At 33.6% G+C, this 15,619-nt stretch overlaps 1 protein-coding gene across 4 annotated transcripts in view; it reads right to left on the bottom strand.

Annotated features, from left to right (window-relative positions):
* Window positions 1-2,800: 2,800 nt before the first annotated feature.
* Window positions 2,801-15,619, bottom strand: part of LOC148940844 (pyrroline-5-carboxylate reductase 3-like) — a 50,190-nt gene continuing 37,371 nt past the window's right edge. For all 4 annotated transcript variants that reach the window (XM_089105690.1, XM_089105691.1, XM_089105692.1 and 1 more), the window contains 2 exons: window positions 8,982-9,193; window positions 2,801-3,011 (listed from right to left, as the gene is read on the bottom strand). In XM_089105690.1, coding sequence (XP_088961816.1) covers window positions 2,951-3,011; window positions 8,982-9,193 — 273 coding nt within the window. In that variant the 3' untranslated portion in view covers window positions 2,801-2,950. The remainder of the gene's footprint in view (window positions 3,012-8,981; window positions 9,194-15,619) is intronic.

Genomic DNA, 15,619 nt, shown 5'->3' with positions numbered 1-15,619 from the left:
ATTAATGTAGGAAACGAAAATTTAGACAAAGAGATGGAGAAGGTTATTAAGTTAGTTTAAGTAGGCAAAGTAAGTGAAGCAGTACTTAATTTAGAAGAATCACTATTGTAAAAATGCAAACTACGGAAAGAGAATAAATCGACAAAAACATTTTTTGAATACGAATAAGAGAGTCTTCAAGTAACTGTGCAAGAGAGCCCGATAAAAGTACGGTCATCCCAAACGCAAGGAATAGAGAATAATTTAAGAATTTACAGAGATAATAGATAGCGATATAAGAAGATGAGAAGAGAAAAAAAACAATGTGAAGCAGCGAAGAAAGAAAATGAACTTATTAAACAATTCAGGGAAAAAGATACACATCAATTCTGGAAAGCTGTACATAGGTCGCTGAAGGGAGAGGCACATGAGACATGTTCTTTGGAACCTAAAGAGTGGGAACAGCACCTCAGGACACAATCGGTAAACGGAAACCGAATGACAGAAGATCTCCAAAACGTTCTTCCACAAATCATACCTTTTGGACCCATGACAGAAGGAGACACGAAATTGATAGCACCAATTTCAGAAAAAGAGTTATGGGAGGCTATGAAATCGGCTAAGAAAAAGCAATAGGTAGAGACGGAATTCCACTACGAGTATGGAAAAAGGCAAAAGAAGTATGCATACCCGTTTTAACTGTTGTTTTCAGCCACATATTTTTATTGTGCAGCTGGTCAATAGAATGGACAACATCTATAGCTGTACCATTACATAAAAAAGGAAACAGCAAAGAATTCTTGAATTACCGACTGTTCCAGACTTCTCCCATAGCAATATTTTTTTGTAAGATTGTAGATAGTCGGTTAAGAAAATGGCTAGAAGAATTGGGGAAATTAATAGAGGAGCAGGGCGGGTTTAGGAAAGAAGGGGGCTCAATAGAGCAGGTTTTTATTTTGAACAATATATTTAGAAAAGGAATCATGAAAAGAGGGGGTAGGGTTTAAGTAGCGTTCCAGTACGTAAGAGGGGCTTTTGATAATGTGATCAGAGCTATGCTAGTTAAGCGACTTTTGGAGATGGGATTGCCTGTAAATTTTGTTAGTTTAATTGTAGAAATATATAGTTCAGTAAGCCTAGTTGTTAGAGTACTAGGTAAGGTATCCGAGAGAATTTTGACGTGGATAGGTTTAAAACAGGGATTCTCACTGTCACCAATTTTGTTCAACGTGTATATTAATGATGTAGTTGATTGCTTCAAGGAGAAAAGTGCTCCGGAGGTACTGACAAGTGTTTCGAAAATTTGCATGCTTTTGTTTGCTGATGATATTGCTCTCATAGCACAATCGGCAAAAGAAATGCAAACATTATTAAACATAATGGAGGAATATTTGGATATGAAAGGATTAAAATTAAATAAGAAGTAAAGGGTAATTGCAGTTTTTAGGAAGGGCGGAAAATTAAGGAAAAATGATGAATTTAGATTTAAAGGTGATTTTATAGAGATTAAAAAAGAATTCGTGTACTTAGGGGTTAATTTTTTTTTGAATGATAAGTATGCACAGGGAGTTAAGCATAGAGTACAAAAGGGAAATATATGCATGAATTTAATTTTAAAAAGTGAGGTTGGAAAGATTAGGGACTTAGCAATGCATAAACATTTATTTAGGGTTCCAGTACTGAACCCCTCCCGGTTATGCATTACGGGTGTGAGCTGTGGGGTTTTAGAGAAAGTGAGGAGTTGGAGAGAATGCAAAGAAATTATTTCAAGCGAGTTTTTAGGGGCCCATAAATCCACTCACAGTGTTGTATTGGAGGGAGATTTGGGACTTAGTAGGTTAAGGACAGATGAATTAATAAGAATGGTGAAGTTTTGGATACACATTTTAAGAAGTAAAAATAGGCTAGCGAAAGAAGCGTATTTTAGTTTTTTGGAGGATAAGATAGAGGTAGGGTGGCCACAAGAAATGAAGAAAATTTTAGATGAAGTAGGATATTCGTATTTTCGGAATGAATGTCAGGGATCGAATTGAGATACAGTGGTTGATATGGTAAAAAAAGGCTACCCGAGCAAGGAATACAGCAGTGGCAGGCTCGGAAGGAGGCCCCGGGATCTCTGAGTCTGTATAGTACAGTGAAAGACACGTGGGGGGAAGAAGTTTATTTTAACTTGAGGTTGAAAGGGGAAGAAATAAAATGGATTTTGAATTTAAGGGGAGGGTTGATTGATATTGGGGAAAGGAGAGGAAATTTAGGGGTCATAGTGTTAACTTAGTCCCTTTTCCGATGTGTGGGGAAAATGATGAGGATATTTTTCATTTTTTGGGGAATTGTAAGGAATTGGCGGATCTGAGAAATTAGTGTTTTTCGTTAGTATTGGCAGATAGAAGGTGGGTGGAGGGGATTGTAGGATCACGAGTTAAAATGACATTAAGGAATTTGGCTAAGTATGTTGATGAAAGGCTGATACATCGTGAAAGATGTATCTCTTTATAAACATTTTCGTGAAGATTCATATATAAGTACAAGTACGTCTTTATTTTTAATTTATTTGTGTTTTTTTTTTTGTTTGTGTTTTTTTTGTTGGTTTTGTTATGTCTATGTTCTGTTTTTCTTTTGTTTTTTTTTCCAATGGCCCGATGGCTTTTTTTGGAAATACATAGATACATACATACATACATACATATATATATTTACAAAAAATTGTAAAGACCTCCCCCCCCCCAATAAAACTTTATGCGCCATAAATTCTTCGATTGAATACTTTATTCCTCTAATATATCACCTAAATATGAGTATAATTGAGTAGTGTAAATTATGCCGTCCAAACCTTTTTATTCTTGAAATAAAAAAGTAACAAAAATAACAGCTCCGTATATACTTAACCACACCACATTCATAAACAAAAGAATGAAAAAACAATTTAAAAATGAATAAAATATAATTAAAAATTATATTAATACATAAGCCGTCATTTTCCTTGTTGATTGGCTTTGTTTGTTGCAGCTTCAACAGCTGACATCAATGTCGATCTGAAACAAAAACAAAACTAGAGTACATTGAGATATGTCTTTTGCTTTTATTTACTCTCAAGAAAGTTTTATAACAATAACAAAACCAAATCAGTCTGGGTATTTCTGCTAGAGTAAAAAACAAGATTTTTTTAAGTTTATACTGACAAAATAAGCCAAATAGTTCATCTCCACCAAAAATTTAAGCAGAAAAAAAAAGCTATGCAGCTTTACAAATGTTTTGTGGAATACTTAGGAGTAGTAGGCCTACAATAGACTTCAAAGCTACAAAAACATTTTAAGCATTGATTTTCTTTGCTGATTTTCAGCAATTTCATTCTTTGTTGTTATTTTTTTGTCCAGGGCTGTAAACTTTCCAGAAAAAATTTAATCTAAAGTGGGTTGATTAACTCCAAAACTTCTCACAATAATTTCCATATTTTCTGGACGAATTCTCCAAGAATTTACACAGGAAAGACATTTCTTATGAAAATTATATATTGAATGCATAAAACCAACAATAAATAGAAATAACCTGTGAACACAAGACGTATATGAAAAAGTAAAATTTTAGCTATCCAGAAAGACGAGTGTCCCTTGCAAATGAAACTTACACATTAAATCAAATCTTGTGCTGAGTAGATACAGTCAAGTTATTTTCATCCCTAAGTTCAAACCATATTATTAATTAATAAAAGGGTTTCAAGAAATGTAATTTTTTTACAATATTCGAATCAAATAAAGTAAAAATCAGCTTCGTCAATTGCACCATATCCCTCCCATAATGGGGCTAGACATAGCCCTATATAACGCTTGGTAACATCTACTGAAGGTACCTGTTGGATTCATGTGGGGCAATGAATGAAATCTGAGAGGTTAAAGATTAAACGTTTTCGTACATATTTTTGTCTCACAGCATCTCAAAAATGTACTGAAGTGTCACCTTTCTTATTGGAAAAATACAATCACAAATTTAAAGACTTATAACACAGGCATAAATCATTTACATCGCTTTGATTACTCGTATTGCATTGTTTCGAAAAATGGCACAAGTTTCTAATTACAACACTCTTAATCTTTATACTGATACCATTTATGTTTAGATATGTTCAAGATTATAGAACACATACATCTTTTAAAAAAGTGCTTTTCTGGGGTATGGTTCCATATTTAACTTATATTTTATATGGTTCCATATTAATAATATTTAACATATTTAGCTGTGAGTCCTCTTTTTCTACTCTAACTAAGAAAAAGCCACAGGCTCTTTCCTGTGTGTAATCAGTCATAGTGGTATATGCATTTGTGGAACTGATTTCTAGAAGTGGTAATGGGAGATCATGGAAATAAATGGGAAGGCACCAATCTCCCAGACTTAGATTATTCATGTTTCTACTGTCCTAAATAAAATTATTCATAAAATGAGTAATTTTTTTAAGATCTAGTAAAGAACAAACCACAAATCTAGCAACGAACAAACAATGAATCTAGTATTTACAATTTCAAGAAAGGACTAACATTTAAAATAAAACAGAAATAATTCTTTTAATGAAGATATGGATTAAGATACTTTTATGTTAAAGAGTGTCTTTGCGATGGGTTCAGCTCCATAGACGACCAATGATTGGCCAAAATTCCAATCTACATGACTAGATCTATGATTTTGGATGTCTGGTGGCAGTTTGCTTGCCTGTGTTTTGTCATGCTTTATCTATATTATCTGGTAAGGGTTATCTCTTTAAGGCTATATGTGTGTTGTGCCTCTGATATTGGTAAAAAAAAACTCATTGGAATGATATTTCTAAGCACTGGCTTGTTTTTACATTTCAAATTTTTGAATTTAAATGAAACACCTTTTAAATGATTGCACAAAATTTTGCCATGGAACTGACTCTCATGAAAATTTTCAAAATTGTGGGTAATTAGTCTTGAATAAAATGCTGCGAAAGAGCAATTTTTAGAAGGTGTAATGCACGCTTGTAATTGCAATGCTTGGAAAATCTTTTACATTCCTAGAATTATTAGACTAATCTTTAGATTTTTATTAGTGCTTCTATTAGATTGACTTCTCAAAAACAAATGGATACATCGTTACCGTAAAGTGGCTTGAACTCACGCCCTTCAAATTTCTAAAACGGGTTCATAGCCACAGGCCTGCGGTGTCTGTTATTCTGGAAAGATTTATTTAATATGTGATTAATCTGGAGCGGTAGACAAATTGGCAAAGAACCGATTTCCTTTTTATGTAGATATCATGGTAGCAGCTGTAGCTGCAACCTATTAAAAAGTGAACCACAGCCCATAGTAACCAAAAACTGAAAAACAAGTTAAAAAAACTGCCTAATGAAAAAAATACTGCTATCTGACACTGATTCAGGAATGGTAACGATTTTTCCGTTCATCTTAAAATTAAAAGTTTATAATAAAAAGTAATTTATGGTGTTTTCGGAAAAAAACCTGAATACTCTCGAAGTCAAAATTTAAAGTGCAGCACTAAAATCAGCAGGATCGAAAACCTTATTAGGGGGAATTACAGTCCCCCACCTTGAACAACAAAGAAAATCACTTTTCCATCAGCAGTGCTGATGTGTCTCCTTTTCTTCTTTTCTACCAGGGCCAGCGGGCTATCAGAAAATCACATAGAGAAGTTTAATGACACATTTTAAAGGAAATTGCTACATATAGTAGCTTTTGTAATTAACAAAAAATAATTTTTTAAATAAAATCGATTTTTTACGAAAAACTGCGTTTATGACTCACTTCGCTGCCTACTTCCCCGTTGTTCGCCCTTTACTTTTCTAAGTAAGAAAAAGCCATAGACTTTTTCTTGTGTGCTATCAACAAAATCATAGTTGCAGCTGTAGCTGCAAGTGAACCATTGGAATCAGAATGGTCGAAAACCTTGTAGAGGAATTAATTTTTTCCACATTGAACAACAAGGAAAATCACTTTTTGGCATGGGTAGCACTGATTTATCTCCTATTTTTTGTTGTTGTTTTTTTCCTCCAAGCCTATGAGATATCAGAACATCACAGAGATGTTTAATGGCTCATTTTAAAGGAAATTATTACATGTAGTAATTTTTGTAATTAACAAAGAACAATTCTAAAATAAAATCATTTTTTAAAACAAGCTGCATGTTCGTATACAATATCATGGTTGATGTGATAGCTACTACCTAGTAAAAGACGAACACGGTAAATTCCTGTTTAAATTATCTTTGAAAAGTGTGAGAGGTGTTTAATGGCTCATTTAAAAGGATCATGTTTGCATCTGTAGCTGCAACCTAGTAAAGAGCGAACCACAGCCCATAGTAACCAAAAGTTAAAAAACGCGTTTTGAAAAAAACTACCAAATCAGAATTATAGTAAAGCTTGTAACTAAAGAATGAGTATTGTGATATGGAGTTACTTTATCTCTCAGGATTGAGATCAAAGTTTCTTAACAAATAAAACATGTAATTAATAAATTACATGTGAGAGCAAAATAAATCTTATGAACCGAGTTGATATTTTTATTGTAGCTCTTCCTTGCAGAATTTAGATTACGATTATGATGTGTAATAGTAATAAAAGCAAGATTACATAAAGGAGATAAAACATTAAATCCTATTTACAATAGTTTAATTAAAAAACAAGCAAGAGTCTCGTAAGTTCCAAATAATGAAGAAGATTGAAATTGAACCACAAGAGATTTGAATTTACTGAAAAATGACCAAAAAAAATATAAATTTTAAAAAAAACAATTAATTTTTAAACATAATCAGGCCCATACACTAGAGTTGTCTTAGTAAAGGGCAAAGAGGCTTCAATGTATTATCATTAGTTATTTAAGTTTTCCCAGAGTCACTTAATATGGAAAGGGTTGGTCGTATAAAATTCGGAGGAAAATCATTCGATTAAACATTGAACGTTCTAGTGCCCTTTTTAAAATTCAAGTGATTGGAGGGCAACAAGAGCCCCCCGCCACGCCCTTTTTACCAAAATGCATCTGATCAAAATTTTGAGATAACAAGGCAATTTTAGTGCCCTTTTTTAGGGAAAAAGTGATCGGAGGGCGACCAGCCCCCTCCCACGCCCTTTTTCCCCCTCATGGATTTAACCAAAATTTTGAAATTGTCATTTTGTTTAGCATAGTACAAAACACTAAACTTAATGAATCTTGTATACTTTGGCATCAGCATAAAAAACCTATTCTTTTGACGTGCCTACTGATATTCAAATTCTATGTTTCAGTGTTGGTTATTTTTGAGATATTCCGTGACGCACAACAAAAACAAAACTTCACCAATTGCAGTCTCACAAATCGCGTAAATAACGTACCGAGTACAAACTCGAACTGAGTTATGGAAGGGTCCTGATACACGTGCTGTCTCAAGGACAACAGCGCAGGGTTGAAAGATCGCTTGCTAGTCTCATTACTTTTCTACCACACCTCGTATGTTTAATTTGGGTGTCTTCGGGGAGGTTAAGGGTATTAAGGTGAAACTTCGAAAAATGTTGACGAGCATGTTCAACTAAAACAAAAGATACTATATGCATTTAGTTTATAAAAAATGCGCATCTGCAATATTTCAAGAACAGCTGAGGGTATTCAGCTCAATTCCCTTTTCCGCTGTCCTCTCCCAAAAGACAATTAATCAAAATTTTGGAATAGCCATCTTGTTCAAATTAGTCAAATAACTATGCCTCCAGAGATGATAAAACTCCCCAGAGCCCCTGAAGCAATTGTTTTACGTTATATAAATGCCCATTGTTTATATATAAGGTTGGTTATTTGAAAAAGAGGACATGCTTTATCCCAAGTCTCCGAAAAGGATAAGGGTATTAAGGTAAAATTTTCGAAAATGTTGATGGGGATGTCAAAGAAAATCAAAACGCACTAAATGCAGGTGGGTTGTCAAAAGGACACAACAGCAATATCTGAGGAGTGGCTAAGGGTATTAAGTTAAAACTTTAAATGCATGTTAAGAAGAGTGTAGAAAAACAAAAGGAGGCCAACTCGCCCCCCGCCTCTTGCCCTTTAAATCAGCCCCCTTAACACTGATAGAAATCTTAAACAGTCCTTTTATTCAAAATATTCGCCTCTTGCCCTTTAAATCAACCCCCTTAACACTTATAGAAATCTTAAACAGTCCTTTTATTCAAAATATTCGCAAGTTGTAACAACTATGGCTCCAGGGATGCCATGCTCCCACAGCCCTCAGAGCAAGGAATGTAAATTATCCAATTTGTCCATTTGTAATATATTGGATTTATCATTGGGAAATGGGGGAAATATCTGATCCCCCCAAGGGAAATGAAACAAAAAACGAACTGGAATTAAAATTAAGGATTATACTAGCCACAAAGATAATAGATACTGATATTGATGAATAAAGAAATCTCAAAACGATTATAAGATAAATTGAATATTCAAGCCAAAGTTAAAAAAAAAAAAAAATACAACAAACAGGAGTTTGACTTCAGCTCCCTCTCCCTCCTCCCCTAACCGTAAAAGTTCAAAAACCTATTTCTGCATTTGCACTTTAGTGAAAACTAAATATAGTATCAAAATTTTTATATCTATAAAATTGAAAAAAAATAAACACAGTGAAATGAAATCTTGAATTGCTAAAATTTCCAGGAATTAATATTATTATATATTAAATATTCGGTTTATTTTCTTTAGTACTATCCTCCTATATTAATTGAATATTATTTATTTTTCATTCGTCGTCGAAGTCATGAAAAACTAAAGCACGCTGTTCAAAATAAATATAGTTTTCGACAAAACGCAAATGACGCAATGGGCTTTAGAATTTTATAAACAACTTCAGTGTTTTAACTAAAACCTCTGCCCGTTGCTATAATTTATTCCATTTCTTTTACAAAAAAAAGTTAGCACCTTAGACATAATTCATTCCATTCTTATTACGAAAAAAGTTAGCACTTCATAGCCAGATGAAGTCAAAATAAGGGTAATTTGGCGCTAGATGAGAAAAAACCATACCTCAAATTTCCCTTTTCGAGTTCGTGCACAGCTGTTATTGTTGTACCCCCTGGGGAACAAACATCATCTCTCAATGAGGCTGGGTGTCGCCCCGTTTCAAGAACCATCTTTGCGGCACCACTTACTAGTTGTGCTGCAAATCGTGTAGCAGACCCTCTATCTATCCCCATCTTTACTCCACCATCTGACAATGCTTCAATTATAGTATATATCTGAAAGGTAGAACAAAATTTATATTATAATCAGGACAACTGACTTGCTAATTATAACATTGCTCAAATGCCCACAAAAGGAACCTGACAGTTTCGTTGGGTCCAAAATGAATGGGCGTATCTGAAATTTTTTAGACAGATTTCTATAGCGGATCTCCATCTGTTAGTTGTTCGACAGAGAGACTTATCTAGTTCAAGGACGTATCCACGACGAGGCAGAAATTACGCTGCAATAATTGGGGTTGTTTCAGTACCTCTATCTCAACAAATCTCAACAATTACCAAGAATAATTTTTCTATTCACTAAGATAAATAGCCCCATTTCAGATAAATAGCTCCTATCTCTACAAATACAAAGCATAATTTTTCTATTCACTAAGATAAATAGCCCCATATCGGATAAATAGCCCCTATCTCAACAAATAGCAAGCATAATTTTTCTATTCACTAAGATAAATAGCCCCACATCGGACGCGACCACATTACAGACATGTGAGGGGCTACATTAGAATCCAGTATGGCTAAAAATATTCGATCTCATACGTATTAGCCATATGAATTTATCATAAACAGAATATACTAGCCATATGTATTATGGCTAAAAAACGGTGATATTGGTAGAAAATACGTACGTGTTTTGGACAGTGGTTGAAACGAGCTTGAGTAAAATCTAAATCCTATTTCTTCGTAGCTCTTTTACTTGTTAAACTGTGAGATATTTCTTGTTTTTATTTCAGGGAATACTTGGGAAAAGGCTCTGGAAACAAGTCTAAAAAAATAGGTAATATTTGTGTGTGAAAAATATTGATAAGTTCCATGACTACCGGTCCATCCATACCACCAAGTATCGATATTTGTATAAAGTATCGTGCAAAGTATCGGGTATTTAGTCTGGAGCAGTCACTAAATCGTTTGCCCAGTATTGATGAGGTAAAAAGCGGTTTACTTATAAAAATACGGGTAACAAAAATTATGTTGAATCACTTTGCTTCGTCAGGACATCGTCATCGATGTTAAGCTCATTTTCAGATATCTGTTTGATCAAAAACCGTGATGATAGAGGATATAGTACTAAGAAGTATGCGAATATTTTCCCCATTTCTATTCTTTGGCTTGCTATATGAGTCCGATTGGCTGATATATGAGTCTCATATAGCATGTAGTTAAGATCATTAATATTTGGAAGATTAAATAATAAATATAACATAATAGCTAAATGTTGATATAGATTTCACAAGTTGTTACATTGGACATCATAGTTCTTCTAAAGTCTTTTAATGGTTTATAAAGAATTATAGCACTAAGTCTAAATAAATATAAAATATCCTTTTAAATCCATTAATCTAATTCAGCTCACACACTGTCATGCGTTTTGTTATTTTATTTTTTTTTAAGGTAAATTGTCTTTTTTTCTGAATATAAAACTTGTACGTTGTCACATCACAACCAACACCATGTCACCACAGCTTTCCTAAATGTCTAGCACATGGAAACCTAACGAGAGTTACTATATGAGATTTAATATTGAATAGCACACTGTCCGAGAAAGAATTATTTACCCTATATATCAAAATGAAGCCAGAGAACGAAGGCACAAAGCAGATTTTACAGATATTTTCTGTTTAAGCGAACTAAAAAGTGTTCCCACGCAAAGCTAAAAAAAACATTTTTGTTGTTCTTCAAAATTACTAAATGACAGATACGCCCCTTCGTTTTAGACCCAATGGTATGTAAAATACGACTAAGGCAATTTCACAAAATACAGTTAAACCAATTTTTGGAAAAAGTACATAATTCCATATTTTTTTTAGTAACAGAGCAGATTATTTTGTTGTTGAACTTGCTGGTCTACAAAAAAAAAAATTCTACTGCAAATCTGCTGTACTTGTAAAGTTGAAAAAAAAGGATTCATTATTAGTTTGTGTATAGAAACATAGTACATTTTTGTAGCATGTTTTACCAAGTTTTGTGTACTACATTTTTGTTATGACGATTGGCAAGGTGACGGTAGAGAGTGTTCTTTGTCTTGAGATTCATCTTTTATAAAATAGAAAATAAATCAAAATGTATTACACCTTGTCAACTTTTGAAAAGAATTCGTTTAATCTAGAATAGTAGCATCTGTCTTTATCCTAATGGAAAAGTTTGATACATACTAATGTGACCAACAATTCCTTTTGTTCCCATAGTGTAAGGACAACATAACAAATAATTTGGCAGAGATTTGTCGGACAATACTTTTTAAGGTGAAGAAAACTTCTTTAATACTTTTTAAGCTTAGAAAAATGCAGAAAGTGAATATCGCATGTATTCTCATAATAAAAAAACAGGGTAAATTAAACAAAAAAAAGCTTGAGCCGTCAAAAGGCTAAAAACCTTAAATCAAAAAAGCTTAAGTTGAAAATTTTGTTTTCAAGTCTCAATTGTTTTAGGCCAATTTTTTATGGTAAATTGCTTCGAAAACAATACCAGAAAGTGAATATCATTTGTTTTTTTTTTCAATCCAGAGAAACATGTTAAATTATTAAAAAAAAACTTAAGTCGTTGAAAAGCTAAAGAGCTTAAATCGAAAAAATCTAAGTTAAAAATTTTTGTTTTTTAATCTCATTTTTTCCAAGCTTATCTTTTATGGTAAAAAAAGCTTAAAAAATACCAGAAAGTGAATATCAGTTGTATTTTTATAATCCAAAGAAACGGGCTAAATTATACAAACAAATGAAACCTAAGTCGTTTAAAAGCCAAAAAGCTCAAGTTAAAAAATTTTGTTTTTTAATCTCAATTGTTTTAGGCAAATTTTTTATGGTAAAAAGCTTAAAATAACAGAAAGTGAATATCAGTTGTATTTTTATAATCCAGAGAAACGGGCTAAATTATACAAAAAAATGAAACCTAAATCGTTTAAAAGCCAAAAAGCTCAAGTTAAAAAATTTAGTTTTTTAATCTCAATTGTTTTAGGCAAATTGTTTATGGTAAAAAGCTTAAAATATCAGAAAGTGAATATCAGTTGGATTTTAATAAACCAGAGATACAGGGTAAATTAAACAAAAAAAGAAAAGATAAATCGTTGGAAAGCTATAAAGCTTAAATCAAAAAAGCTTAAAAGCCTATGTTAAAAATCTTAACTGGTTTTAGACAATATTCACCATTAATCTTATTTGCGTGACCATTTTGATTTTTTGTAGTTCACATTTTTGCAAAATATGGCTCCAGGAATGATAAATATTGTCTCATTAGTGAAAATTAACTATAGATTTAACGATAATGTTAATTAACTAAAGTTAATTTATCGGGTCAACTATCATTAATTAATGATAATTAATTAACAATGAAAATAAAACTATTTATAACTAAAGTGCCAATAATGAATTGTAATATGGCTAGCTACAAGCGTGATTCTTGACCGAAAAATCCGAGTGAAGATTTAACGGGTATTTTTTAATTATAAAAAAAAAACAGACGCTTGGAACAGCATTTTTCCAATATCTTTGCTGACTTTGAGAAAACTTAGCTAGGAAGAAAAGAGAAAATAGCAAGGAAAAAACTTCTGCAGCACAAATTTTACGGTAACCAACAAAAACATGGATGATTCTAAAACATTACCTTTTCATTAAGATTCACGACATTTTGGTGACATGGACATTTTACAATCATCGGCATTTGTGTCAATGATTAGGGGGTATAATATGGGGAAGTATAAAATTTTTCCCACTCAACTAGTTTTTAATTTATAAGTTAATGATGAACGCAAGAAAGATTCATTTTAAGATTAACAAGATTTAATACTGAAGAGCAGAAGGACCATTAAATTATTGACCTAGTTAATATTTAATAGAAATATTTATATTTAATTTAATATTAATATTTAATAGTAATAAAAACACCGTCTCAAGGTGAAATCAGTCCAAAAAATTCTGAATGGGAAAAAGAATTTTCACTTTTGAGACTCGAATACTTACAGTCAAACGCCAGATAGCATCTCTCCAGCAGACATCCTTGAAGGGGGAATTCTCCCACTTTAAATTTAAAAGTTTCGTCGATAATCAATTAGCAAATTATAATTTAGGAGCAGTTATGTACCTGCTCATTAACATTAACATTACCTTTTCATTAACATTCACGACATTTTGGTGACATGGAGATTTTACAATCATCGGCATTTATATCAATGATTAGGGGGTATAATATGGGGAAGTATAACATTTTCCCCACTCATTTGATTTCCTCATTTGAGCTTAACTCAAAGTAAGAATATAAAAAAAATTGTTTTCTTCAAAAACTTAAAAGTTAACAGACTCCAAGAAACGCTATATTGGAGTATAAGGTGCGGCTGGCACCACTTATTGGAGGTTTAACGAACGGGGGTCACCACTTTCAAAGGCAAAAATGGCGCAAAGAGGTTGCTATGCCATCTACTGGAGGGGGAGAATCCCTCGTCGGCCCAAAATAGTTGGGTTTTCGTGGTTATTCCAACGATTCCGTATGTACTAGCTTGATTGAATGGCCACAGGGTAACTTCTAAAGGCCAAGGGTCATCAACAAAATTTCTAGCTATCTATTTAGACTCGACATAGGCTGAAAAGTTAAAAGAGTACATATTATAAAAAATCTTACTATATTCAAGACACGCTACAAAAGAACTCAAAACGGAACTAAAGACAAAAATTTTACACTTCACGAATACACTTTAAGACGCGCGCTTGCGCGCGCACCTCTGACCAAAGGCGATGAATGGCCGAATCAAATCAGACTCCCAGCATCCTTTAAAGCTTTTCAAACTCTAAATTCAAGCTGTATGAGTCATCGCTCAACTGGCTTTTTCAACCACTCGCTAATTAGTGGATTCTTCAGACATCGTAATAAAAGCTTTCCTGGGGGTTTAGATTTTCAACATAAATGAAGTTAATTTTATAAAAAGGCATTTTTCTGAAACAAAAGGGGCCAAAGGAACCAACACCTCCCTCCTAAGAAAAATTACCGCCATCACGCCATGGGTCAGAGCACAAAAAAACATAAAATAAATAACACCAACTTCAAAATCACCAAACTTGCTACTTCTCTCTTCACCCTGTGTCTGTACTTCCATCGCTTCAGGATTTGTCGCCATCCCCACGTCTCCATTGTAGAACCGCCATGGTCTAGATTGTCTAACGTCCGCATTTGGTTTTCAAAGTTGAAGTCCCCAAGATTCGTAGAAATTCATTGTGCACAGCACAATCAAAAACAAAAATTTTCTTGCTCTCACAAATTTACATTTGAGAGGAGCAGAGAATCAGTTCCTGGCACTTTCGATGATGCCAGGCATCATGAAAAATTGGCTGCACTAGCCTCTTAATTTCCATCTGTGGAAACAACCCCACATCTCAATAAAAAAGTAAATTGCCCCTTGGCATAATTTCAAATAGTCTAAGGCTGAAAATACACAGCCCTGTGAAAACGATAGGAGTTCAGGAAAATGAAGTAAGAATCTGAGCGAACCTTGAATCGCTTTTTTCTGGGTCTTGTCCCCTAAAATAATTGAATGAATAATGCTCGGCGATAAGGGATGAAGATAATATTGAAGACTGGAAAGACAAGGCTCCAGTAAAGGGATCACAACTTGTCCGCCAGTTGTGCATCGAGGAAAAGGGCTATCTTTCACGTCTTCCCGCAGGGGATCTTCCCCAAGGGATTCCTCCCCCTCAAAAAGGAACAAACCCTCTTTTGAGTTGATCAGACCAATATCAGATGCCTTCCCAAATTTCTTCGATCCAACCCAAAATTCAGTACCTCTCAATCTTTCCGTAACCCGTTGTTGACTAGTCGATTCTGTCATGATTATCAGTAGTTTCTCTTAATATGTCATGGGTCTTCTTCTCCCTCTTAAGTTTTTTCGTTTTATTGTAATTTTGCAATTTTCCCAGTGGGTCTTGGACCTCTTTGTCCTCCCTATTATTTATTTTAGCTAGGCACAGCCCAGATAATTTTTTATTTTTCGCCACTGCAGGCTGAATCTCAAAATTTTTTCTCTTTTTTACACTCCTCTTTTCATCTCTACTTTTCTCAATTTTGTCAATCGCGCAAAATAATAAATCATCGTTAAATCTGATTTGGACTCCAGTGTCCACCATCTTTGACTGCATCTCTTCATTGTAGCTCCATTTAATATCTCTTTTCTCTCTATTAGTTCTCTTTACTCTTACCGCAGAAACAAATATTTCGTCATCAAATGGGAACTGAATTCCGACATTTGGTTTTTCATATTGTACTAAAATTTCTTGAACTTTCCGAGGAAAAGCGCGTACAATAAAATTCGTCTCATTTTTCTCTGGTGCAATCAGCGCTTCATTTTGGCAACCATTTTTCGGCGTCTCACACTCGTTAAAAGTGTTCTCAAGTTTTCCATTTTCTGGAAATTTGAATTTCCGATTTCCGATATCTCCAAAGTCT

This window comes from Artemia sp. Qi Xiang Cuo, chromosome 19 (assembly GCF_049724085.1).
Source record: "Artemia sp. Qi Xiang Cuo chromosome 19, ASM4972408v1, whole genome shotgun sequence".
In the NCBI taxonomy this organism is placed as follows: Eukaryota; Metazoa; Arthropoda; class Branchiopoda; order Anostraca; family Artemiidae; genus Artemia; species Artemia sp. Qi Xiang Cuo.
This window is presented reverse-complemented; position numbering and strand designations above follow the sequence as displayed.